Source organism: Rhinolophus sinicus, chromosome 17 (assembly GCF_057876585.1).
Source record: "Rhinolophus sinicus isolate RSI-liver-muscle chromosome 17, RSI-T2T, whole genome shotgun sequence".
NCBI lineage: Eukaryota > Metazoa > Chordata > Mammalia > Chiroptera > Rhinolophidae > Rhinolophus > Rhinolophus sinicus.
The window spans coordinates 203,800,976-203,828,919 of NC_142517.1; the positions used below are offsets into that span (position 1 = coordinate 203,800,976).

The window sequence follows — 27,944 nt, forward strand, 5'->3', positions numbered from 1 at the left end:
TCAGATTAAGTCAGTCAATCAATCAATCAATCAATCAATATAAAACCATATCCATAAAACCCAGAAAATTAGTTCATATGACTTATTACTTGAGTAGCTACTGTGCAAAACAATGTCATACAATACCAAAATAAACAGCATTTAAAAAAAAAAATCAGCTTTATTTATTGAGGTATTATTCCAAACAATTAAATTCATGCATTTAAGTTTGATGACTTTTGATAAACATATGTGTTCATGTAACCACCACCACCGTCAAGATTTGGGACATTTTCATCAGGCAAAACTTTCTCTCTTGCCCATGTGAGAGTAAGTTGCAGATATGATGACCTTTTTACTCCCCAAATATTTGTTTGTGTTTCCTAAAACCATGAATTCTCTTGCAGGACCACAGAACAGTGATCAAAACCATGCAATTAACACTGAAACAATGCTATTGTCTAATCTACAGACTTTATTAAGATTTGCCAATTGTCTTTTATAGCAAAAACAATCCAAAATTTGAATTTAGTCATCTTGTCACTTCAGTCTACTCTGATCTGGAACAGTTTCCTGAGTCTTTCCTTCTCCTGACATTGATATTTTTGAAGAGTACAGGCCAGTTATTGTGTAGACTGTCCCTCCACTCAGGTTTGTTGGCTGTTTCCTCATGACCAGATTCAAGGTATGCACTTCTGGCAGGGACATCACAGGAGAGGGGTGGAGTCCTACTCAGGACATCCTATCAGGAGATGCATACTGCTGATTATCCCACCCTCTGCAGCAAGGTTCTTTGGTTATTGGGTTAAGGCGGTGTCTGCCAGGTTTCCCCACTGTAAGGTTACTATTTCCCCATTTGTAACTAAAAAGTATTGTGGGGGACTACTCCTGGAGATCCAAAATATTATTCAGCCTCTCTGCACATAAGCTTTCTTCTCTGAAGACAGTGAAATCTCAACTGGCCAGAGTAAGTGAGGTGGAAGTTGTCCTTTGCTAAACTGTTGTGAAAGGAAAAACTTTTTTTTTTTTTTTTGGCTTTTTTTTTTTTTAATTTTATTTTATTAAATTTATTGGGGTGACAATTGTTAGTAAAATTACATAGATTTCAGGTGTACACTTCTGTATTACATCATCTATAAATCCCATTGTGTGTTCATCACCCAGAGTCAGTTCTCCGTGAAAGGAAAAACTTAATGCTTCAAACCCAGCATCAGGAATTTATCTCTCCAAAGGGATTCTTTAGGGTTCATCTGAGGTTCTGAATACTGGGGTTCAACCTGGGTATCACTGAGCTCAGCCATTATGGATGTTTTGATACCTCAGTTTTCATGGGTTAGCTCTTCTGTGATAATTCTTCTGCGCTTGGGAAGTCAGGAACGCTTATATATTTTTGTAAGAGTCTTAACAATGATGTTAAAGGACTAAAAATTATTTCTCGTTTCTTACTTAAACTTGAATAAAAGCTTTCTGGTTAATTGAGGTTCTCTAGTATATAAGGAAACCCTTCCCTCATTTGACAAATATATTCCTAATACAAATATAATATTTGTTCCACATTTAATATTTGTATACTTTTCCACATACATGTGAGATTGTATTAATGGACCATTAGATTTTTACCACAATCATTTCCCTTGTCATTTAACCTTCTGGGTTAATAGTTTTTAAATGAACATTCCTGGCATCAAACCATGTGGTAATTAATGGGCAGGAATTGTGTTCATTCTCTAAAATCATCTTCTCGAGTATTTATTTACTTTGTTGTTTCTTTAGAAGAAGTGTGGGAAAATGTGCTATACACATTTCTCAAAGCTAGGCTTTTACCACTTTAAAAAGAAACCCAAAATGACCGGATTCTAAATGCTTACTCACCACAGGGAAAGCTTTTACAGCTTTACATTGACTGAAGCACTAGGCTATCTAGTTTCAGATGCCTTCACTGTAGATTTTGTTAAGTAAGAAACGAAGACTTGAGAGGATCTACATGGGAGCGTCAAGTATGACTGAGTCTATAGATTCCTGTTCATTTACAGCCACTGACAGACAAGCGGAAGCAAAGGAAAGGCCTTTTCTTTTCTTTCTCAAACAAAATCAGATGTGAAGAAAAGAGAAGCAGCAGTGAATTGAGTGTGTGTCTTCGGGGTGGGTGGGGGAGGAGTTGGTCTGGATGCTTATTTGGCATTCTCACCCTTCAGGTCCATCCCTGACTCCCACATGGGCTGTGAGCTGCTCTCTAGTTGGCCATCCCCACCATGAGGCCATGACCAACCAACCCATTGTACTATGGCTGTGCTGTTGTCCCCACAAAACTGGGGACTCTTCTTATTCTTATTTGTACCTCGGGCACCTAGACACATTCCTGAGACATATCAGGCAGTTGAATGGACGATTGAATACTTCAGAGTTTTGATTAATATAATATTTTGTAGGTGGAAAGAGATGTAAAATAATCTAACACACTGAAACTTTTTATGGAAGAGGAAAGTGACTATGAGTAGTTAAATGACTTGCCATCTATTTAGTTGATAGAATAGGACTAGAACTTATCTGGTTGTTTTTTTCGATACAGTACGTGTAAATAAATTTGATTCTTACATGATTGGACAAAAACAAATTAGAGAGAATGTAGAGACTAGTTTCCACTGTGTCCTGTATTTAATGTTGAGATAGCTGAGGTCCCGGTAAGAATTCACCTTTTCAGAATAACAGCCTTGAAGGTCAGGGTCAATGGCTTGTGACAGATAACCTCTGTCAACCTTCATGTCAAAGTGATGTTCTGCAGGGAAATCATCTGGAACCTGCTCCACTTAATGACATTTTCCATTTTAGAATCGAGTGCACAGATGAATCTACGGTCATAACAATTCTGAATCTTCGTTCCTAATAGTCCTACCACTTGGAATGTATTCTTGTACCTGTTTGAAATTTTTTCCAGATGTGGATAGATCTGAAAAAAAAAAATGTTGAGTAAATAAGAAAGTTGCAGAAGATGAGCAGAGTATGACGACATTCATATAAATTTTATTCTCTACTTTTTAGGAATGTACAGTAAAATTTACCCTTTTTTGATGTACAGTTCTATGAGTTTTGGCTAATGCATACAGTTATATTATGACCACCACAATCAAGACACGGAACGGTTTCATTACACACGTGCAAATTCCCTTGTGGAACCTCTTGATAGTCAAACCTCACCCGGTTCCCCAGACCTCTCCACTCTCTGGCAGCCACTAATCTGTAATCTGTCACTATAGTCTTCTACACTATGTCATATAAATGGAATCATATGGAATGTAACTTTTTGACATTGTATTTTTTCACGCAACATAATGTCCTTGAGACTTGTCCAAGTTGCTGTATCAATAGTTCTTTATTAATAGTTAAATAGTATTCCGTTTTGTGGATCAACCTTGGTTTATCCAATTCCAAGCTGAGAGACATTTAGCTTATTTAGCATTATTGACAACTACAAATAATGCTACTATAAACATTTACAGACAAGTTGTTGTGTGAACATAGATTTTTATTTCACTTAAGTGAAAATGCAGAAGAGGGATTGCTGGCTTGTATGGTTAGTACATGTTTAATTCTAAAAGAAACTACTAAGCAGTTTTCCATAGTGACTGTGAAAATGTTCAGGCAACCCACAGGAAGGCAGAAAAAAAGAAAACAGAAACATAAAAAAATAAACAGAAAACAACAAAATATAAGACTTAAGCCCTAACATATCAATAACTGGTCTTAATATACCACTTTAAAAACAGAGATTGGTAAATTGGATTAAGAAGCATGACCCAACTACACGCTCTTACAAGAAACTTACTTCAAATATTGATAGGCATTGAAAGTAAAAGGGTGGAAAAAGACCTATCATGCAAACACTAGTCAAAGGAAAGCAGGAGTAGCTAAAGCAATATCAGAATAAATAAACTTCAGAGCAAAGAAAATCACCAGAGACAAAGAGAGTCATTATATATTGATTTAAAAGGGGCCAATTTACCAAGAAGACACAGCAGTCTTTAATGTGTGCACACCAAATGATAAAACTGCAAAATATGTGAAGCAAGAAGTGTTAGAATTAAAATAGGGAATAAACAAATCCACAGTTATAGTGACTTTAACACTCTTCTCTCAACAAGTGATAGAAAAACTAAATAGAAAATCTTCCACCAATAACCACTGACATTTATAGGACACTCTACCTAACACATCATAATACACATTGTTTCCAGGTATCAATGGAACATATACCAAGATAGATCATATCTGGGGTCACAAAACAAGCCTCAAAAGGTTTAACAGAATTGAAATCATACAAAGTGTATTTTCCAACCACAAAGGAATCAAACTAGGAGTAAACCATGGAAAGATAGCATGAAAATCTCTAAACACTTGGAAACTAAACAATAAACAGCTAGATAACTCAAAAAGGAAGTCTGAAAGGAAACTTAAAAATACATTAACCTGAATGAAAATGGAAATACAGCATTTCAAAATTTGTCCCCAGGAAGGTTATAAGATAGTCTGCACAGAAAATCCCAAGAAGGAAAAAACAAAACAAAACTAGAATAGAATTAATATTTGTTTAGCAAGGTCATAGGATTCAAGACAAACATACATCAATTGTATTTCTATATACTAGCAATGAACACGTGAGTACTGAAATTAAAAATACAATACCATTCACAATAGCTTAAAAAATGAAATGGTTAGGTGTAAATCTAACAAAACAAGTATAGAATTTGTCTGTGGAAAACCACACAATGCTGATGAAAGAAATCAAAGATCTACTTCTTTGAGAGACAGACTGTGTGCATGGATTGGAATACTCAATAAAATAATGATGTAAATGTTCTCAAAATTTATATACAGTTTTAACACAATTCCTATAAAAAAAAAAAACACCCAGCAAGATTTTTTTTATAGATATAGGCAAGATTATGCTAATATTTATATGGAAAGGATAAGGAACTAAAATATAGGTGGGTGCAAAAGTAATTGTGGTTTAAAAGGTTAAAAATAATTGCAAAAACCACAATTACCTTTGCACCAACCTAATAGCCAAAACAATTTTGAAAAAGAAGAATAAAGTGGGAGGAGGAAGTAGCCCACCTGATTTTAAGACTGATAATATAGCTACAGTAATCAAGACTGTGTGGCATTGGTGGAAGGATACACACATAGATCGGAATAAATGATGAAACAGAATAAAAAATCCAGAAATAGACCTGCACAAATAGGCTCCACTAATGTTTGACAAAAGTGCAAAGCAGTTCAGTGGAGGAATTAAAGCCCTTCCAACAAGTGGTGCAGAAACACAGGAACAACCATCCATAGACAAACACAAACTGCAACCTAAGTCTCAAACCTTATAAAAAATTAACCCCAAATAGATCATTGACATCATGTAAAACATAAAAAATTTTAAAAGAAAACATAGAAAAATCTTCAGGAGCGAGGGCGAGGCAGAGTTCTTACATTTGACAACAGAAGCACAGTCCCTGAAAGGAAAAATTGGTAAATGGGACTTCATAAAATTAAAAACTTTTTCTCTGCAAAAGATCCTGTTAAGAGGATGAAAAGACAATCTACAGAATGGGAGAAAATATTTGCAAACCATGTATCTGACAAAGAACTAGTTTATAGAATATATAAAGAGCTCTCAAAACTCAACCATAAAACAGACAAACAAACAAACAAAAACCTATAGAATAGACAAAAGACACGAAGAGACAGTTCACTGAAGAGGATATACAGAGGGCAAATAAGTGTATAAAAAGATGTTTGACATCATTAGTCATTAGTGAAATGCAAATCAAAACCACAATGAGATATCATTAAATACCTATCAGAATGGCTAAACTAAAAAATAGTGACAACCCAAGATGGCCAGCGAGGATGCAGAAAACTTGGTCACTCGTCCCCTACTGGTGGAAATCTAATATGGTACAGACTCTCTGGAAAACAGTTTAGCAGTTCCTAAAAAAATTAAACATGCAGCTACTAGGACCTAGCAATTGAAGTCCTAGGCATTTGTCCCAGAGACATGCAGACTTACATTCACACAAAAACCTGTACATGGATGTTTGTGGCAATAATAACAATGTTCATTAATAATAGCCCAACACTGGGAACAATCCGGATGTCCTTCAATGGAGGAATGGTTAAGCAAACTGTAGTACATCCATACCATAGGTATTCTGCAGTGAGAAAAAGAAATTAACTACTAATACCCACAGCAGCTTGGATGAATCTCCAGGGAATTATGCCGAGTGAAAAAGCAAATCCCAATGGTTGCATTACTGTATGATTCCATTTATGTGACATTCATAAAATGATAAATGTATAGAAATGGGGAACAGATGAGTAGTTTTCAGGTTTTAAGGAGAGGGTTATAGGGGGAGAGATGTTCGTGTGGTTATAATAGGGCACCCTGAGGGGTCCTCGGGGTGATGCAAATTTCTGTGACGGTATGAATGTCAGCGTCTTGGGTATGATATTGTCTTATAGTTCTGCAAGGTTTGCCATTGGGGGAAACTGGAGAAACATCACAGCGATCTCTCTGTGTTCTTTCTCACATCTGCAGATGAATCTGCAATGATCTCAAAACAAAAAGTTTAATTTAAACAATGGATCTGAAGCAAAACATGGCAACGTGTTAGTATTTATAAAAACAGTTTGGTGATTATATGAGTGCTTATTATGTAATTGCCTATACTTTTTATGTTTGCAGTTCCTTTACTTAAAAAAACAAAAAAACAAAACATGTTTCAAATCTCAGGTCAAATGTCACCTCTACTCAAGGCTACTTTCAAGGCTACTGCTCTTTCTCCATGGTTCTATGGGGATGGAATCAAAACGAAAGCATCTTAAGTCTAGTGCCATGTTATTCACCTTTCTTTATACCTCTTCCCATAACTCCCATATTTAGTCCAGTACCTTGAATACAATTGCTATTCTCATTGAGACTATTATTTTAATACATTTAGCTCCATCCTAGTGTTCTAATTTGAAAGAAAGAAAGAAAAGAAACTACACAATTTGAGTCTTCATTCCATAAAGAAAAAAAAAAGCCAAAACAAATATGTTATAGAAATTCAAAGAAACCGTAAGGGGACTGGAAAGTACCCACAGTGTACTTTATTCCAAAGCAGTTACTTTGCCCAAGAGGACAAAATATGGTTTGTGGAGTAGAAATTCTGTTTTTGTTCTTTTGATGTTGGCTTCTCTATCTTTGTATCATGTAGAATGCTTTTGGTGTCAAGTAACAGATATTGAACTTAACTGCTTAGACAATGAGGAACAGTCTTGGCTCACACAACTGGAGAGTTGCTAGGGCACGGTCAGGGTTGACCGAATCCTAAGGCCATTGCCCCAGTTCCCTGAGCGCTGCATTCCTCTATGGGCTGACTTCATCTGCAGGCTAATATTGACAGGTTCTGGGCCTCAAATCCTAACAGAATGAGGGTGGAGGAAGAGGAAGACCCTCTCTTCCAGTTGCTTTGTCCTTATAGTGAGGAGATTTCCACGGGATGCCCCCAGGAAACCTCCCCTCTCATCTCATTGGCTTGCTCACCCATCACTGAACCAACTGCTGGCAAAGGTGGGGATGGGGGCTGGGATTCCAGACGGACAGACCATCCAGGCTTTCTCTCCCATCCTTGGGAGTCCGCTGCTCCTGAGGACCTGAGAGTTGTCCTGAGCAAAACTGGGGTTCAGGAGGGGTGATGGAGCCTACTAATGAAATCCATCCTGCTCTCCCTGTTGCCCTTACTCATGCTGTGGGTTTTATTTATGCCTCTCTCTTCCTGCAAGTTTACTCTGTTTTATTTCTATCAATGAGGTCATATCAGGGAGTTAAGATTCTGGGCTGACTTGAGTTTAAGAGGGAAAGTCACTTCCCCATGTTTTCTGTCCGGGATGATATATGTTAAAAGGCCTCAGGCTAGAGCCAGATGGAGCATGTTGACTACAGCCACAAGGAGGAATCCACAGACGTATGGAGAGATGACTCAGCCTGAGCTCTGATTCCAAGAGGACAGAGAGCCAGAGAGTGCCAGATTGGGAATAGGAAGGGGCTGTCTCCCAGTGGCAGCCCCTTACTGGCTTGGGGTAAGTTGGTGAGTTTCCCCAGATGCAGACCGAAGGCTAAGATAATGTCACGGTGAGCCTGGGGGGCAAACCTAGATCCAGTAGTTCCTTTCTGGTACGTGTTTAAAAACTACAAAAGTTAAAGATATGTCCATGGAGAACAGGAAACCAGCCAGGAAGACAGCCCAGGAAAGTGATGTGTTCTCATTTTAGGATTTGAAGGGAATATCGAGGTTACAGCATCCTGAAGCATCAAGCTCTTCAAGGATTTTGGACCACCTCTAATAAACATCCTAGTTCCACACGGTCTCCCTGGATTTGCAGGATCAATGTTAGTTTAGGGCTCCACTTAATTTCACTAAATGAAGCCCTTAAGGTAATTAAAGAAAAACAGCTACCAAATCCAAAATGAACTTGGGAACTTGGATTAAAAGCAGACAAACTTAGAAACACTGAAGGCTGGCAAAAATGGTTCTTTAATGTCTACCACTAATATTAAGACATCATTCTAATTATCTCCCTAATGTGAAGAGCTTGAGATATTTAGGGGACTGGCCTGATCAGCATTTAGTGGTGACATAAAGTACTATGAGCTCTGGAAATTAAAAAAGGAAGGAAGGAAGGAAGGAAGGAAGGAAGGAAGGAAGGAAGGAAGGAAGGAGGGAAGGAGGGAAGGAGGGAAGGAGGGAAGGAGGGAAGGAGGGAAGGGGAAGGGGAAGGGGAAGGGGAAGGGAAGAAAGAAAAAAGAAAGAAGAAAAGAAAGAAAGAAAAAGAAAAATTGGGGCACAGAAAAAAAATAGTTTTTCCTCTATTCTCCTGTCTGAAAATTTCTAGGAGAACACATGAGGAACTATTAATAGTGCTTCTCCCTGGCTTAGAGAGAATGTTAGGACCTGCCTCACGGATTCTTGGTTCTGCTGTGAGCAGTGCTATCCTCTTCCTAGTGAAGCATTCCTGTTTGAGTTGCCCTGCGCAGCCTCATTCAATAGGGCCACTGATTTTAATAATAATAAAGATGAAGGTTCTAGACTATACGCTTTGCAAAGAAGCCTCTTGTACTAAATATCACCAAGAAGATGCCACTGAGCCTGAGCTGTCCCATTCTCATAAATACCCCAGGAAATGCCCGAAGATCAGACACAGCCCATTAGGAAATGTAACAGAGTTGTCACTGAATGCAAGTGACAGATTTGAACTTAAGTTAGCTCAATAGTACAGTTTTCTGCAGTCCAACTTTGATTCTGTTTGGGGCGGGGGAGGGGGAAGAATGTCATAATCAAGGCACCATTTCAGGGGAGGGATAACTCCTTCATAGGCTAAAGAGTAAAAGTCTTTATTTAGTCTTTCAAGTACACAGGTATTATTCTGCCAGTGACATCAAAGAGTTAAACAAAGCCCCACATATTTCACAAGGATTTGCAGTGGATCTGGCTTGCTCCGCACACTTTCAAAATATCTGAGCTAACCTGGAGTTGATAACATCTCTTTGGTCTGAAAATATTAACTCAGATTCCCCAAACAAAAAACTCTGAGCAAGCAAAAATATTATGGCGTGTGATAACCTTAAGCTAATGTATCTGTAATACTGCTTACCTTTTTGATATGAGTATTTCAGCAACAGTGCATACAATAAATTGTTTGATCCATTTTTTTCCCTCTTTATAACCTCCCCTGACCTGTAGCAGGTCAGATGAGATCAAGGCCAGTGCCAAATTCCACGGAAAGTTGGGGCTGAACAACCAACGAGGAAGTTTTGTCAGCCAAGGTCCTCTCCAACCTGAAGAAACACAATTTTGGTTTCTCCCTCTCCTTTCCTTTCATCTTTCCTTTCCTTACCTTGTCCTTATTCTATTTCTCCACTCTACCTGACATTCTCTCTGCCCTCCTTTACTCCCTAAAAAAGAATGGATGATGGACTTGGTGGGAGAGTGGGGACATAGAGGGTCTATTGAATACTCTTGAGATATTTGTTTGCTACCAGAGTTTTTCACTTAAGGTTCTGACTTTAAAGATCTACTCTGCCTGTAAAAACTTATACGTGAAGAATATGCAGAAACAAAAATATAAGCTTCTGATTGACTATAGGGCACTAATGATTTAGGCAAGTATGATGATTTCTTTTCTTTCTGAAGCATTTAATGGTTCCTTCTCATTATGTCTCTAGAATGTAGTTTACTTGATCTGGAATCTTATTAAATTCAATACAGTCTAACTTTTGCAATAACTAGAAAAGGTGCTCTTGTTTCTCTGTGTGCTTGTGAATACTTGCTTATATTTGGACTGAGAACTGGAATTACTCAGAATTTTATTTGTTATAGTTTATTGTAGAATAATGCGTGTTCCTCCGAGCCACAAAATTTGTTTTGTGTGGAGCTGAGTGAATAAACAGCAGGGGAAAAAAAAGCTTACCTAAACCAGTTTCTCAACCTCAGCACTGACATTTGGGGCTGGAAAATTCTTTGGCGGTGGTGGTGGTGGGGGGTGCTGTCTCTTGCAATGTAGGATATTTAGCAGTGTCCCTGGCCTCTATGCAACACGTTCCAGTGGCACCCCCCTTGTTCCCCAAGTTGTGACAACCAAAAATGTCTCCAAATATTGCCAATGAGATGTCTCAGTGGAGAGGGGAGTATAGGAGGGGGAAACATTGCCCCAGTTAAGAACAACTGACCTGAACTCAGAAGTGTAACTGTTTTGTGAAGAGTCTCAGGCAGTTATTTCAGAAACTTGAAAAAATTAAGACCTGTAGCAGGGCAAAATTGTACATGCCGCTGCATTTTCTTTGGTCATTTGCCAAGAAGGTGTGTCACAGTCTCTCCCAGGGGACTCAGGCCCTGCTTCAGGAATGGACTGCAATGATCTAATAGATCTTTGCCCTGTCTCAGTATTCTGGCTAATGACAGCATAATCAATGTGCTGATACTGAAAACATGCTGAGAAAACAATGGGAACAGGGTCAAATTCTCCTGGAGAGAGAGATATTTTTTCAGTGGGCTGGGCCAAACACAACATTGCAGGGTAAGTTTTTCATAAGGTAGACAGCGTTAGAGATTTAAGGTAAAGTAAAAACGTCAGCTACTTTTATTGTAGTCAGGTCCAGTGCACATTCGTATATAGATGGAGCTAAGATATAATCACAAAACAAGATTTGAAATATGTTTAAAACCACAGCCAAATCTATATATTCAGTTTGGCAGGAAAATACCTTCTTTCCTTTTTGGGAAAGAGATCACACTATGCTTCTTAGATTCAGCTAAATTATGAAATGCAGAAATTGAGACTTGAGGACAAAAAGGAAGCCATTTTCCCCCCTCTCCCTCCTTTTTTCCTTTTTTCTCTTCTTCCTTCCTTTCTTTTATTTTTTTGTTAGTGTTCACACATAGAAGAAAAGTTGATTCAATACATCTGGATTGTGAAATCAAGCAGGAGGCATGGATGTGTCACTACAAGTATTGCATACTGTTAATAGTCAATTGCACGTTTAAAATCAAGCAGCTGCCTTCCGAAGCTCTGTAAAGAAGGGAGTGTAGATTTTACTAGCTTCTCTGTAGCTTGCAGCACTTCTCATATTGTATGAATCTAGGACAGATCTTGTAAAAGATAAAATTATTCAGTGAACTGTTTCCTAATGGGAGCTTGGCCCATTGGCTGCGCCTTACATGTAGCTTTATATGTCTGTAAACATCTTCTGCTAGGAGAAGGGAGGGGGGGGGGGTCTGACAAGTGACTGGGTAAACTGATAAGAATTTCATTTTATTTAAAGATACCCTTATTAATGCTTTCCAAACCTCCATAATAGAAATTCTCATTAAAAGTCTGACCTTCAATTTTCCTACACTGGTAACAACGTATTCTTTGTCCAGATCCTGCATTTTTCCACTTCCAGCCTTAGCCCAGGTTGTTTCTTCCTCCTGGGATGTTTTCTCTTTCCAAGGCCAAGTGCCCTCCAAATCATGCCCCTCTGAACTGCCACCTCCTCCCTGAAGTCTCCTTTCCCTTATCTGAGACTGAGGACATCGCGACAACTTTGAACTGCCATAGCACATTATCTCATGGCTCCTGTGACACTTCACTTTCTGTCATGTTTTGAGGTCACTGAGGTTTCCTTTCCTATTATATAGAAACCCTTGGAGGGAAGAGTCTGCGCTTGGTTCCTTGTTCTATTTCTCCTACCACATGGCTTAGGACTTTGTACATTGTGTTCAGTAGATAGCACGTTAAATAAACGACCCTGTAGATACCACGGTCATGTCTGGTATTTGCTCTACCCCAGTAAGTCTGCCTGGAAGGCAAGATAATGCCGGCAAGCTCCTTTCCAACCCCATCAGATGCAGAAAGGCACAGACTGATATTAGTGCAACTCTCTAGACGGGTGCTACAATCATTCCCTTTGCAAACGTGTGTCAGCATTTCTGCTCTCATTCTTTCTACGTATCTGTGATGAACAAACTCCCCAGTAAATACTGGCTGCTGCTTGAAGTGGGGCATGTTACTAAAGACACAGCCATTCTTTTTCTATCTCTGTTGTATAACACACCAACCTGCTCTTTCATATTTAGAAACATACAAACAATTACATCACCCAGTCTAACTCCTTTGTAGAGACTGTCAGAGAGATGTTGAAATGAGGCTATGCCTGACCTTTCAGACAGACAAGAAAGAATGCTACGGGAGGGAATTCTTACAAATGAGGATGGTCAAAATTTACAGTTCCTAACAATCCGTTGGCTTATAACTGTATATCAAGTCAAGTTTGGATGAGAGGAACTACTTGAGCTGAATATCCCCTCCCTCCCAGTCCCACAGAATGAGAATTGGATCTCTTTAACTTGGCCAGGCCATGGGTCTGTCTGTCTTCCTCCTTCTGAAGAACTGAACTCTGGGAAAACAGTCTTGTGTTTTCTGCTAATCTACGGCCATTGACTCTTTTGCAGTATTTGAGATTCATACCGGGTTTATTTTTGTCTCCAAGATATTGTGACATTGGTTGGGTCTCAGGTGGTATTGGGGAAAAGGTAATTGTGCTCTAGTGGACAGCTGGATTGGAGTCCTAGCCTTGCCACTATTGGCAATTTGGTTTGGGGAAAGCCAGTTAACCTCTCTGCCTCCCAGTCTCCTATCTGAGAAATGGAGACAATACCAATAAACATACCTTTCAGAATTATTGTGAGATTTTAATGAGATAATGCATGTGAAAATGCACTGGAGATCACATAATGCAATATGCATGCCAATTCAGAGTCTATCGCCAGACGCCATGTAGCCAAACCGTATATGCATTTATTTCAAATCAACCACACTTGGTGTTTACGAACACCTTCTCCATACAAGGTACAGGAGACAGAAACCTGAGGAAGAGATGCTGGTTTTCCCTCGGAGAGCATTTAATCTAGGAGTCAAGGAGACAAATGAGTTTAATTATGCTTACTTTGTGAATTTAGAAAAGTAGCTTATTTTCTATGTGTTGACTTTTTCATCGGGAAAATGGAAGTAGCAATATTTGCTTTTCAAAAATAAGTATGACAGGGCCGGCCCGGTGGCTCAGGCAATTAGAGCCCCATGCTCCTAACTCCGAAGGCTGCCGGTTCGATTCCCACATGGGCCAGTGGGCTCTCAACCACAAGGCTGCCAGTTCAATTCCTCGAGTCCCGCAAGGGATGGTGGGCTGCGCCCCCTGCAACTAGCAACGGCAACTGGACGTGGAGCTGAGCTGCGCCCTCCACAACTAAGACTGGAAGGACAACAACTTGAAGCTACACAGAACCCTCCACAACTAAGATTGAAAGGACAACAACTTAACTTGGAAAAAAGTCCTGGGAAAAAAACACTGTTCCCAATAAAGTCCTATATATTAAAAAATAATAATAATAATAAGCATGACCAGACACGTGAAGTCTTGAGCCGAGTACCTAATATACCTATCTGCCCAGTAAAGGGTACCTTTCCAAGGGATAAGAAAAAGTATCAACCTAGCATTACAAGGGTTGAAATTAATAAACAAGAACCATTAGATCTGGCTGGGAAAACCTGAAAAGACTTTGTAGAATATTAAAATCTGACCTGGGGCTTGAAGGATGAATAGATTTCTGCATTGGAAGATAATGGTAGCAGTGGCTAATATGTGCACACACTGCTCGAAGCACTTTACATGTATTATCTCATTGAATACTCACCCAGACATGGTTCGTGTTGTCATCCCCGTTTTGCAAATGAGAAGACTGAGGCTCAGAGAGTTGAGGTGACCAATCCAAAGTCCCACATATGATTGGGGGCAGAGCAGGGCCTAGACCTAAGTCGTCTGGTTCCTGAGCTGCAGCTCAGAAGTGCTGTACTGGGCAGGGGACAGGGGGTGGGATAAGAGGGATGGGAGATGGGGGATGGGGAGCATTACAGGAGCAGAGAAGATGAGCGAAAACTCAGGATCTTCCTCTCCTGAGAAGGAGTGGTGTAAAGAGGAGAAAGAGGCACGGTCAGAAAAAAACTCTGTGTGATGGGAAATGTTTAGGGATGAGAGGGCAAGAGGGACAGGGTTGTCTCGGTGGCCACAGAGGGTCACAGAAAGTGGCCCGCCATGGAGCCCGGGTTAATCCCTGTTGACTGTGAATGCAGCAACAAGGAAGGTGCTGAATTTTGCAAATCCAGGCCGGATTTAAATGTGTGGCCTGGGTGTTCTTAGATGGCTCTCCTGTCTAAGAAACCAAGGTTTCATCCCCTTCTCTGTCCAGCAAATGCTGCTCAGCTTTGACTTTGACCAGAGATTCATCTGAAAAGCTTTCGTGTGGTGTGCCTCTCCTCAGGTCTTAGATTACGTGTATTTTTAAAAAAAGGTTAGACTCACAGTGTTTGGAGACGTGCACAGGAGAACGTCATTTGTGCTCGTGTAATCACATCGCATCTAGATCGTGACAAGCAACTCTGAAAAGCGCATTGAAGGAAGCAAGACGCACTCTTCCGTCTTTAGAACGCAAACGACCATAAAAATGCACATTTTCCTTAAGAAGCATAAAAAACTCAGGGTACATTTACTTGGTAATGTTATTTTGCAGGACATTTCCTCTCTTTTCTCAAATTCAGAGTTTTATGGACATGTCATTGGACCGAAAGTGTCAGCCTTTCTTTTCAGTAGAATCATGACATCTTTATACACCCCCATATTGTTCGCGTTTAGATTCAAGGTTGCTTCCTCGGCAAAAGTTAATTGGATGGGGTGACGGTTATTCAATGGTAATACATTACACTGCCTGAGTGTTACCCTGGGGCTTCTCACTTCATTACCAGTCCACAGAGCATGTCTCACTAAGGCTTTTTGGCTTCTAATCACAGGAGCTCACCTCTGCATGCAAAATTGGAGTCAGGAAAGGTACTTAGCATAAATTATTCCATCCTTAAACCACAAAAGCATCTTTCTTTGGCAAAACATTTACGACTTTTAAGTAACTTCCTTGTACACGCATTTCTGCCTCCTAGCCAATGAGGGAAAAACCTAGTGTTCTATTAAACTAATCTACGCAACCATGTGTTTTTTGCCAGAAAAACCCAAAGATACACTGTAACCTTCTTTTGTTTTAAAAAAAAAAATTATCCTTAAAAACTAGCTGCTGGAAGCTTTGTAAGTCAACGTTATGGTCTGTACATCCTTTCCCACAATGTTGATATCCCCTCTTCCCTTTACTTTAGAAAAGAACCCCGCAGAGGTGATAGTTTTGCTACTAATCAGTAGTCATCCCAGAACAAAGGCTTCATTCACTCATTTATTTATTCATTCATCCATATACTCATCAAATATTAAGTGCCTAGCACTATTCAAGGCACTTGGTTGGAACACATCCGTGACAAAGCAGAAAAAGATTCCTGCCCTCCTGGTGATGTAGGTGATGTTGGATCTGCGAGCAGTTTCTGAGTGTGGGCCAGGAATGTGTCTCGTGAAGCCGAAGAATGGAAACAAGGACCAGGGAGAGGCAAAAAGTTTTAAAAAGAGGATAGTTTATTAGAAGCAGGAGAAGAGTTTGCAGCTCCCGAGTGGGCGGGGGTCCCCGAATGGGGGTGCCCCCCCCCCCCCCCCCCCACTGAGGCAAAAGCTCTTACTTTTATACCTTCCCTTGCCTGTTTGGGGAAGGGGAGCTATTTGAAGAAGGGAACTTGTTTGAAGAAAGGAACTGGCGCCTTCTAATGAAATTCGTCTACCAGGTTTGTTCTGTTTGCCCATCCTAAAGGAATCAGCAAAGTAACCCACTCTTATCCATCAGATCTGCTCCATTTGTCAGGCCAAAAGGAATTTTATGATTAACCTCAAGGCCTTGTTACATTATGTCCTGGAGAAGAAGGAGTGATTTCAAAACCTGAAGTTTTAGGATATGGCTGTCTTTGTTTATTCCACCAAGGACCTCCCTGTCTACCTAGGGACATGCTAGCTAACCTGTATCACTGGTGCTTACATTCTCATGGGAGATAGTTAGATAATAAGCAACAAACATAGTAAGTGAGAGAACCACATAGGTAGTCTCTAGGAAATTTGTAATTGCTCTGGAAAAAATGAAAAGGAAAGTAGGGTAAAGGGATGGAGAGCTGGGTGTGTAGGAGGGGCGGGGACAGGTTGCCATATTAAATGGGGCCGGCAGGACAGGCCCCTGTTGAGAAAGTGAGATGGAGAGAAGTGAAGGAGTTAGTCAAGTGAACATCTGGCTTAAAGCAGGCGCAACAGCTAGAGTAAAGGCTCCAGGCAGGAGCCTGGTGTCTTGTCAATGTGGCAAGTAGGTCAGAGGCTGGGGCAGAGAGAAGAGGTGGCTTGCGGAAGAGGAGGACAGAGGTGGGAGAGGGGCACGCATTAGAGGATTTTGAGTAGCCACATGTCAGGATCTGACTGAATGTTTAAAAGGACCCCTCTCGTACGGGGTTAAGAACGGACAGGAGGGGAGGCTGAGTGTGGAAGCAGGGAGACCAAACGATTTGAAAAGTCAAATCAGAAAATATTAAACCCACCTTGGTTTACATTGTTTTCAACCAGACTTAGAACTAGAAAACAAAACAAAACACAACACAACCTCCTGCTCAGTCCATTCCTTGCACTCCGTGTTTTACACCCTCCCCAGCAAGGCTGCACCATTCCTGGCAGGTGATTTCTTCCCCTCTGGAGGAGCATTAGCTAGAAGCTAACTTGGTACTTCCCTTTGGGGGCAGTGCAGGTATGTCACAGAAGACAAATCGAGTCAAGGGACACCGAGACAAACACAAGGTTGGAACATTCCAGAAGTAGTTCTGGAATGCTTGGTGAGGCAAGCGAAGAACAGAGGCGAGATGGGGGCCAGCACTGGGCTCTGAGCTCAGTGTAGTAGATACATAGAGCTCCTTGTCTTTAATATTTAGAGCGATAAGATGTAAAATGCCACACCGTACCTTACTCTGTCATTGTCTTTGAACTTCACGATGCAACTTGTGTTTGTCTATTTGTTCCTTTCTCAAAAATCTAACATGAAGGATGTGGGGGGGGGGGGGAGAGAGAGAGAGAGAGAGAGAGAGAGAGAGAGAGAGAGAGCGCGCGCGCCTCAGGGAGATGGTTGGTCACTTAGAATCTGGGTGCTTGTCCTGGTTCTGCCACCAGATACCTCTGAGACCTTTTTTGCTTTACTTTTTGGAGCCTCATTTTCCTCATATGTCAAACAAAGAAGGCAGTTTTAGCCTGGGCACAAGGACTGGCCTGAGAATATATTCTATATGTTCAGTGCGTTGTTCAGGGAACGGGTGGGGTTTGGCATCTTTTATCAGATTCTCAAAAGGGGCTATAACCCCCAAACTGTTGAGAGTCACTGGCCTAGGAGATTTCTAATATCTTTTAATTTGAAACTTTGTATATGATGATCCCTTTTGGTGTAATCGTTAGCTATGTATCATGCTCACAGCTGGGAGACGTGGGTGGCAAAGCCTTATTCTCAAATGGCAACTTCGGGTTCTTACAGAGAATGGACCCATATTACTATCTGTGGACACATATTAATCAGATTTTAGACGATGACTAAGGTAGACCAAAACGGCATAAAAAAAGAGGAAGCAAGGTTATTAAAACTACCCTGAAAGCCCACCAGTTATGAAAAAGGAAACCTTATTCTAAAGCATTTCCTTGTCTTTACATGGCTTTAAATCAGAGGCAACGCTCTGGTGCACGTGGTCCCCTGGGAGAGGCCGCAGCAGGAAGCTTCGTCCCAGCTGTGGTGACAGTCACCTGCTGCCACCAAGGTGGTGGAATGTTGGGCTGCCGTAGTGAAAAGCTTATCCATAATCACCAAATGTGGTTGCTGTCATCTCCAAGAAATACTTTAGATATGTGTGTAAGAGAACAGAAAAAGGTCTGGAAAGGTAACAAAGTGACACTCCTGCTGGGCGAGGGGGTGTGGATGGGTGAACTTGGGCTTTACTAATTGTGTTAGTTTCGTAGAACCGCTGTAACAAAGTTTCACAAACTGTGTGGCTGAAGACAACAGGAAGTTATTGTCTCAGAGTTCTGGACACTAGAAATCCAAAATTAGGGTGTCAGCAGGGCCATGCCCCCTCTGAAGGTTCTGGGGAAGAATCCTGCCTCACTTCTTCCCGTTTCTGGGGGTGCCAGGTGTTCCTTGGCTTGTGGCAGCATCACGCCAGTCTCTGCCTCCATTGTCACATGGTCTCCTTTCCTATGTATTTGTGTGTCCCCGCCTCTTCTTAAAGGACACCAGTCATTGGATTTAAGGCCCTCTCTATATCAGGATGATTTTATCTCAAGATCCCCAACTAATTATATCTTCAAAGGTCCTGTTTCCCAATACGGTCACATCCTGAGGTTCCTGGTGAATGGGAATTTGGGGGGACACTATTTAACCCACAGCAGCAGCACTGTTTGAAGTGTTTTAAAAATGAGATTGTGTTTATGTTTTATGTAGAATAAAACACACACACACAAACACACACACACACACACACACATAAAATTTGCTTGCTTACTCTAGCTGGATTGTAGGGGAGGTGCTTCATGGGAAGAGAAGGGAATATAATAACAGCTAACACTTGTAGAGTACTTACCATCTGCCAGGACACCATTTGTAGTACTTTTTGTATATTAAATCACTTAATCCTCATAGCAACCTTATGAAGTTGGTGATAGTATCATTCCCGTTTTACAGGTGAGAAAACTGAGGCACAGAAAGTTTAAGTTTCTTGCTCAAGCTCCTAGCGAAGATCCAAGATTGGAATCCAGACAGCTTGACTCAGAAACTGTGCTCATAACTGCCCTGCTGTACTGTCTCTCCCTGTGCAGGTACATACAGGAGATACACACCTGATTAAAGAAACTTGTCACCACTTCCTACACACATGCAGACACACACACTCCCCCACCCCCCCAAATAAAACAACACTAAATGAACACGTAGCTTTTGTGGTTAGACGTGTTTGGAGCACTGCATCTGCAGAATCTATTGAACTGAACATTGTCAGATATTCACTTAGAACAAATGAAGACTAATGTGGAGTAAAACATTTGTTCATGTGCATCACAGACTGCCTTGCAGACCACTCAGGCCACAAGTGATTTCAGCCAATCAGAGTGACGCATCGCTCTGATCAAAGGGTCGCCAGGAACCCACAGGGGTTCACTTACAGCTGCTTCTAGCGAATTGTGGCTAAAGGTACAGACTTGGTACCTTATAGGGAACACACGCGTGAAGAAGAGGAAATTAGTAGGCACATTTGCAATCCTGAGAAGAGTGATCAGGAGTGTTTACATTCATCCCAGGTGTGTATGCTGAGTATATTTTCTCATTCAATCCTTACCATAACCTGCTGAGTCATGAATAGCCCCAGACCTGGGATGGTGACTAATACCATGTTTCCCCGAAAATAAGCCCTACCCCGAATATAAGCCCTAGCATGATTTTTCAGGATGACATCCCCTGAACATAAGCCCTAATGTGACTTTTGGAGCAAACCTTAATATAAGACCCAGTCTTATTTTCGGGGAAACACGGTAGTAGAGCAGTAGGTTGGTCTTATGGTAAAGGTGCCTATGAGCTTCTTCCAGTAAACTTACCCCAGGGGCACCCCTACCTCTGAAGCAGACTTCTGCTAGATGGCTCTATGCACATTCCAGGAGAACAAATCTATAGGGCAACCACTACCTAAATGAATGTTCGAGAAGTTTTCACTGTGAGAGCTTGGTGTGTGTAACTTTTCATGTAATTCTCCTCATCTGAACAACTTCCTGAGTAAAAAGTGCACAGCCTGAAGCTTGGGGGGCGGGGCGGGGTGGCATCCTAACAAAGCAGAAACCTCTGGCTATACCAGCCCAGTTGTGTCCCACGGGGTTTGGTGTTCGCATCCCATGGGCCAGATCAAGACTAGAAAAGCCTCCATTCCTCTGGGCTTTTCCTGCTCTCAGGTAAGACTGGGTTTGACTCACAGGAGCGTCCAACTGACAGTCCTGACCATAGAGATTAAATCATGGACTCCAAAGTGACACCACTGACCTTTAATCACCGCTCCATCACGTCCAGTTGTATGACCTTGGCAAGGTCTTCAGCTCGGCAGCTTTAATTTCTTCATCTGTAAAATGGGCACAATAGTCAAACCTACCACCGCAGGTTGGTGTGAGGGTTAAATGGAATTCCTCTGCAGAGCGTGCTTTGCACATCTATGGGTGCTTAGGAAATATTAGTCATCCTTATTGGCTGTCAACACTGGAGTTCTGTGCAATTGCTTCCCTTCTCAGGGGCTGCGGTGTGATGGCAACATCATTCACTGGGCTCAAGAGATTTACTCTGCGTTCACTTTACTCCATGTTGTATAATGAGCCATTACCCCATCTGCCAGAATTAGGTGAAAAATAGAAAAGGAAAGAGATGAATATTTTTTAGAGACCTACTTTTAAAATGTCTCCATCTGGTCCCTTCAAAACGAAGGATTGACGGGGGAATGGAGGGGTGGGGGGGTGGGGTCCATCTTCCTTTTTTGTAGGTCTCACAAGCCCCATTGGTGTTTCTTTTCTGATAACTACAGCAGGTTTCTCTCCCCCACAGGGGCCCCTTTCTTTCCCCTGAACCAGAAGGGAAGGTCCCCTTTCTCTTTCTGGTCACAGGCAAGAACAACGTTCCATTGACACTGTGAATGGAGCGTTTCTTACCCTGAGAGTCTTCCTGCTGCAGAGGCAGGGTCCTTTCTCTCTCCCTTGGCTTCCAAAGATGATGATTCACGTTTCCTATAGGCGACCAGGGCACCCCAGGATTCCTGATTCTGGCACAAACTGACAAGGAAGAGAGGCTGCTGGGTTGGAGGGTCTCCATGCCAGGCCTTTTTACCTGTGATCTCTGCTATGTGCCAGGCTTAGAATTTCCTGGGCTTCACCTCCCTCCAGGCCTGCCCTGACCACAACCACCCAGCAGCACCCTCTCCTTTCCCACTATATCCCTTACCCTGCCTCATTCTCCATTAGAGTACTTAGCATCAACTGGCCCACTTCTATTAACGCGTTTATTGTCTGCTCTGCCTCTCCGGGGAACACAGGCTGCAGGAGGGGAGGCGCTCTCTTGTTCACTGCTGAGCCCCCGGGGCCCTGTGCAGTGTCCGGCAGATAGTAGGTGCTCAATAAATATTTACTGAATGAATGAATGACGACTGAAAGATACTTCTGATTTCCCTCTAAAATTCAGAAAATGCCTTTCTGATAAATGCATAACTGAAGTCTGGTTGCAATTGTTCCGGGTTTCCGGAATGGCCTGAGGTTGGATCAGTCAACCAACGGGCACAATCCTTCCATGCGCTGGCAAACTAAGGACACAGAAGGTTATGAACTGATCCCTGCTCCCTGAGTAGCTAGAGAACGCAGCTGGAGAGTTCCCGACGGACACTGTAAAAGGAACACAGGAAGGAGAGCAAGTCTTCGACACAAGAGAGGTGTCTCCTGGCTTCTGTATGGAGAAGAAAGCCAGGTGACTGCCTGTCAGTCTCACAACACTGGTACTGAGAGATGGGTCCTCCAGGTGTCTAGATTTGGCGCTGAGAGTATACCCAGAAACCACGCCGATGTTTCCAGGAAGTGCACCCCAACCGCTTGTGAATGGGGGGTTTCCCCCCCTCTTCTTTTCCTATCTCACTGCTTCTTACAAACTAAAAAGAAGTCAGGAAGCAATGTTAAAAATAATCAAACCACAGCTAAAGGAAGGCACTATCAAAAGAAGAAAGGGGAAAAAAATCGAGTTGAATATTATTCCCCAGTGCTTTATACATGAGATCCTGTGATGATTATTCACTCTGTGAAACCTGCTGGGGCCCCGGGGAGTTAATGGGGCCAACATTACTTTCCTTGTGCATTACTTTAACGGGCCATAAAAGTTAGCATTGGCTCCTTAGCCACAAGCTGGAAAAAGTCACGCTACAGGGAGAGCGGAAAGTTAATAAAAGGCGAAACCCACAGCGCCAGTTTTCCTAGGTTGCAAATCTCACAGCTGTCAGGTAACTCCTCTCCCTGATCACGATCAGTTTCAGCCATCAGGGGGCTGAGGAAAAGCAAGATCTGGACAGCTCCAGAAAGATCTGAAGTGGAGAATCAGGATCCCCAACAACCCAGCTCACTGGCCTGAAACTAGGTTTGGGGGCGCTTCTGAGAGGCTCTGCGCTTCAAGGATTGGGGCTGGGCAGAGACAGTTGGGAGTCCAGGGGCTTGGAGAAGCAGGGGGCTCACTTCATAGAGGGTTCCCAGCCACCTCAATTTTTTCAAGGCTCCCAGAATATTAAAACATGGAAAGATGTCAAAACAGGGCCACGAGAACTGTGGCATATTTTAATAATCATACTCAATAAATGAGCTCTTTTACTACACAAGCAAATAAAACGGCGATTGTGGCACTCTAGGACTTATGGAAAGTATGAATTCCAAGTGCGCTGCAGGAGGGACATGGGACATGCGACGTGCCTGTGTGGCTGGCAACATCTTTGTATTCTGTCAGTGCACCCATCTCCTGGACACTCAGAGATACTGTCAAAAGTGTAAATTTGAGTCCTTCATGAATGCGGCGCCCTCCTCTCCTTGCTCAAGTACTCCAAGGGACGAAGCCATCACTGGTCATCCCATGATATTTGTTATTACCTGTCCTGCTTTGCTCTGGAGAAGACACAGAGAGACCTCCTCTCTGCGCCTGGCTGGCAGTCAAGGAGGGTGGGGTGGCCTAGGGTGGGGTGGCCTAGGATGAGTTGGCAGCTTGATCGCTCACCAAACACCAGGGTTTGTTCAGGACATTTTCTCTGAGTCAGCCCTTGTGATAAGACAGGTGGGAGCTTCTAGGTAAGTCAGCTTTTAGACTCTTACTGTCAGGAGGCTTGATTTCAGAATTTGAGAGTTCCTTAAGAAAACTATTGTAGCTTTTGACAGAACTGTAGTCATTCTGGGAGCCAAAATAGCAGAGACAGTGATAGATAGGATGCTGAATATACAGCGTAGGACTGAGGGAGGCTTTATTCTCTGGCACCCCATCGCTGCTTTTATTTATTCATTCACTCAACCAGTATTTATTGAGCCCATTCTAAGTGCCAGGTCCTATGCTAAGTGCTGGAGAAATAATGGTGAGCAAACATAGACCTGGTCCCCTTCCAGATGCAGCCTACAGTGCAGTGCAGGGCAGGGACCCTGACGGCATGTGTAAACATCATGATGCAGTGTAAATAGGTACATGGTACTATGAACACATATTATGGGCTCTGACTTGGTTAGCAGGACAGGGAGGGATCTCTGAAAACAGATATTGAGCTGGATCTGAGGGATGAGAAGGGAAAAAGGAGAGGGAAGACTGTTTATGGAAGCAGCAATAGCATGTGCAAAGGCCCTGAGGTGGGAGAGAAGAGAATATAACAGACTGAGAGGGAAGTGGGGTGAGTGCAAGAGATTAGGGTGGTGTCTGGGACACCTGAGGCAGAGGGGGGCTGGGGCAAAGTCGGGGAGACCTCACAGGGCAGGCAGGAAACAAACAAAGGCAGGGCTTCTGGGCCTTCTATGTTTTCTTTCATTTTAAGAGCAATGGGAAGTCACAGAAAGGCTTTCAGCAGGAGGAGGAGACTGGGATGTCTGAAATCCCATTTGCATTTTGAAAGGTCACTCTGGCTACAGTGTTAACATCTCTGGCGGTAATTTATGCATTGCAAATCCTATAAGAAGGGTTAGTATTCAGTTACCGGAAACAGAAGCTGATGCCTTACAGCCAGATCTGGTTTTGAATCCCAGCTTCATGCCTCATTTCTGGCATAGCCTCAGGCAAACCAACCTTTCAGAGCCTGAAACTGACTGATTACCTCATACATAAAATGGGATAATCATACCTCCTTCTGTGGTTGTTGTGAAGGTAAGAAAATTAAAGTTAATACATAGTCTTGCTTGACACACTGAAAACTCTCCTTGAGATTTTTAAAAGTAGAAACCTACTTTGATATTATATATGGTATAAAAACCCAAAATTCAGCAGGTCATATGGACTTTCAGCTTTACTAGGAGAAGACATTTGGACTTCACCTGAACTTCACCTTTCTACAGATTAATAGTCTGGAAATACCTTCTCCTGTGTCTTGGAAACAACAATAATAAAACAACCACTTATTAAACTGTTTGCACACGGTGCTGCAGTCACACCCTCTGGTTTTGGCATTTATCAGATGATAGACCATGGAGAGATGTATAAGCAGAAAACATACAAATGACACATAAGCTTTACAAATAGAAAAACAAAGAAGTAAGCCATTGGCTGTTGGGTAAGTGCATTTATTGGTGATGAATAAGAGACAGCCGGTGTCTTATATTAATATTTAGCCAGAGTGGGTATGGGAAGGCAGCCTTCTGTTTCGGTCCATTCAGATTTGGACATTTCAGCGTTCTCATCTCTGAAAACTGCCTAGGGCCTTGCTGCAATGGCATTCCAATTGACCTTAAGTCAAGGGTGTTGCAAAAAGACTCAAGAGCCAAGTTTAGGAGGCTCTTACTGGCCAGTGGTGAGACAATGTGAGTACCACACATATGAAATATACCAAATATGTTGAAATTTTTGAGTTAATGATACTGATAAAAAACATTAATCACCATTACAAGGCGATATGAAAGCAACACATTATTTTGAAAACTTGTGAATAAAGGAAAGGAACCAAAATTTGTCCTGCCTTTCTGACATGAACCACACCAAATAATAGATGAGGGGAGGTCTTTCTTTATAGAAATAGTTCAGCTGATAGGCTAGAAAGATTCCTCCATTCCCCATTATGTGCCTCCTGGTGGAAGAACACAAAGAAATAAGGTTTAAAAAAAAAAAAAAAATAACAGGATACACATGAACCAGATTCAATAACACATTATTTTTTGGAAATGGAAAGGATAGAGAAAAATGTCAAATGACATAGACTATGGGAAACGACAGGACAAAGGGTCCAGTTCCTAAAAGAAAAGAATTGAAAGGAAAAAAGGAGATGGAGGGGGAAACCCCTAGACTTAAAAAGACTTTTTGAGCCATATTACCCAATTGCAATGTGTGGATTCAAACAAACTGTAAAAATCTTTTTAAAACATTGACGAGATAATCGGAAACTTGAACACTGGTGGGATATTGTGATATCTTGACGATTTTAAGGGATTATGGTTAATTGTTTAGGTATGCTATTAGTATTGCAGTTAAGTTTAAAAAAGAGAAAGTTCTTATTTTCAGCAATACACACTAAAATATGTGCACATGAATGACATGGTATCTATCATTTGCTTCACAATTACAGGAGGGGGACATGCAAGATGGAGGTCTAGATAAAGCAATTAGCCAAGAGCTCATAGTTGGTGAACGTAGGCCATGGGCTCATGGGAGTTTGATATTTTCCATAATAGAAAGTTAAAAAAAAAAATCCAGGGGCAGCTGGTTAGCTCCGTTGGTTAGTGCGTGGTGCTCTTAACACAAGGTTACTGGTTCAATCCCCACATGGGCCACTGTGAGCTGCGCCCTCCATAACTAGATTGAAACAACTACTTGACTTGGAGCTGATGGGTCCTGGAAAAGCCACACTTAAAATAAGTAAAAGTTAAAAAAAAATCCATTGGCCAATCCAACATCCGTTTGTCCCTTTCTTTTAATATGAAAACATTAATAATCATAATATTATATTAATATCTGGAGGCTGGCCTTGGCAAGTAGGAAACCTGGATTCTAATCCACTTTCCCATTCACCAGCTAAATGACTTTGTAACTTCAGCTCCCCAGCTTGTCCTTTGGGAAATGAGGGGCAGGGATGATTTCTAACGTGGATTCTTACAGTGATTAAGAGATTTGGGTCCTGCAGTCTGACTGTCTGGGTTGGAATCCCAGCTTTCAGATATGTATCATTGGGTAAATTTACTTAATCCCTGCAGAGCTTCAGCTTCTAGATTTTGTAAAATGGAAAGAACCAGAATGCTTACCTCAAAGGGTTCTTGTGAGAATGAAAAGAGCTATGGAATGCATTTATTCCATAAACCTAGCCTCTGGCTCTGGGAAGGGCAGAACAGTTTGGAGCCTGAAGGGAGATCACAAACAACACATAGTCAACACCAAATAAGCAGCAGGATTTCAGACAGGAAGAACCGTGAAGAAAACACTATACAGCAATTTCATGGAAAGCAACGTTGCAGGATGGTGGGCTGCAACAATAAATGGGTCGATGGGGTTGAGGGAAGTTGCCTGCCATGGATGCATGGATGATGGGGCCTTCCTCGGGTCCTAGTGGTTCTCAGCTGGTTGATTTCATCTCCCACGGCTCCCCATCTGGCCATGTGTGGAGATGTTTGGTTGCCAAACTATGGCGGGGAGGTCATTCTGGCATCTAACCAGTAAAGGGGCCGGATGCTGCTCAGCGTCCTACAACGCAGAGCACCGCCCCCAATCCCCCAAATTATCTAGTCCGATAGTCAGTAGTGGCAAGGTTGAGAAATCCTGATACAGACAGAACAGCAAGGGCAAGGGTCCTGCGTGGGAAGGGAGCTTGCTGAGGTCCAGTGCAAAGAGAAATCCATGGTGGTTGTGTAAACCAGGATGAAGTGTGCTAGGCTGGGCTAGCTGATGGGGCGCTTTTTAGGGCACGGTGAGGAACCTGCAATTATCCCCAAAGCAGTGGGCAGCCCTTGGAGAGTTATACGCAGGGGAGGAAGGTAACCCATGTAATGCGCTTAGTACATTTAAGAGCTGAAACAAATATTGTCTACTATTATCATCCCCCCCTTTGTGTCTTCCCTACTTGCCCCAGCTGCAACTCGGGCCTCAGCGGGACCGCAGTGACTCCTCCTGGCCAGTAGGGGGCGCCGGCCGGCACTTGGCCTCCGGCCGCCCGGGGCGGGCCTCCTCTTGCCGTCCCCCTTCCTCGTCTTTTCCCCTCTGGAGAAGTCGGGAAGGTGGCGGCGGCAGCGGCGGCGGTCGTCCCGGCCGGGCCGGTGGTGTAGCCCGTCAGCCCGCGCTCCGCAGCGCCCGCGCCGCGCCCAGCCCAGTCGAGTCGAGCGGCGGCGGCCAGGTCGGGCGCGGGCGGCGCGCGCGGACGGAGGGCGGCGGCCGCGGCCAGGGCGGCCCGTGGGACCGCGGGCCCCCGGCGCAGCGCCGCCCGGCTCCCGGCCCTGCCGGCCTCCTCCCTCGGCGCCGCGGCCATGGCGGCCAGCGCGAAGCGGAAGCAGGAGGAGAAGCACCTGAAGATGCTGCGGGACATGACCGGCCTCCCGCACAACCGAAAGTGCTTCGACTGCGACCAGCGCGGCCCCACCTACGTGAACATGACGGTCGGCTCCTTCGTCTGCACCTCCTGCTCCGGCAGCCTGTGAGTGGGGGCCGCGGGGCGGGCGTGGGCCCTTCCCCGGGAGGCGGGAGGGGGCGGCCGGCGGG

At 42.8% G+C, this 27,944-nt stretch overlaps 2 protein-coding genes across 12 annotated transcripts in view; one reads left to right on the forward strand and one right to left on the reverse strand.

Annotated features, from left to right (window-relative positions):
* Positions 1-1,060: 1,060 nt before the first annotated feature.
* Positions 1,061-27,714, reverse strand: LOC141567456 (uncharacterized). The gene is made up of 3 exons (XM_088794458.1): positions 21,212-27,714; positions 20,559-20,634; positions 1,061-2,926 (listed from the first exon to the last, which is right to left on the reverse strand). The coding sequence occupies exon 1, from the start codon at positions 27,712-27,714 to the stop codon at positions 27,286-27,288; it is 429 nt and encodes a 142-aa protein (XP_088650584.1). The 3' UTR covers positions 1,061-2,926; positions 20,559-20,634; positions 21,212-27,285.
* The window catches only part of AGFG1 (ArfGAP with FG repeats 1), a 71,306-nt gene continuing 71,074 nt past the window's right edge, over positions 27,713-27,944 (forward strand). For all 11 annotated transcript variants that reach the window (XM_074314337.2, XM_074314348.2, XM_074314351.2 and 8 more), the window contains exon 1: positions 27,713-27,879. In XM_074314337.2, the coding sequence (XP_074170438.1) occupies positions 27,713-27,879 (167 nt within the window). The remainder of the gene's footprint in view (positions 27,880-27,944) is intronic.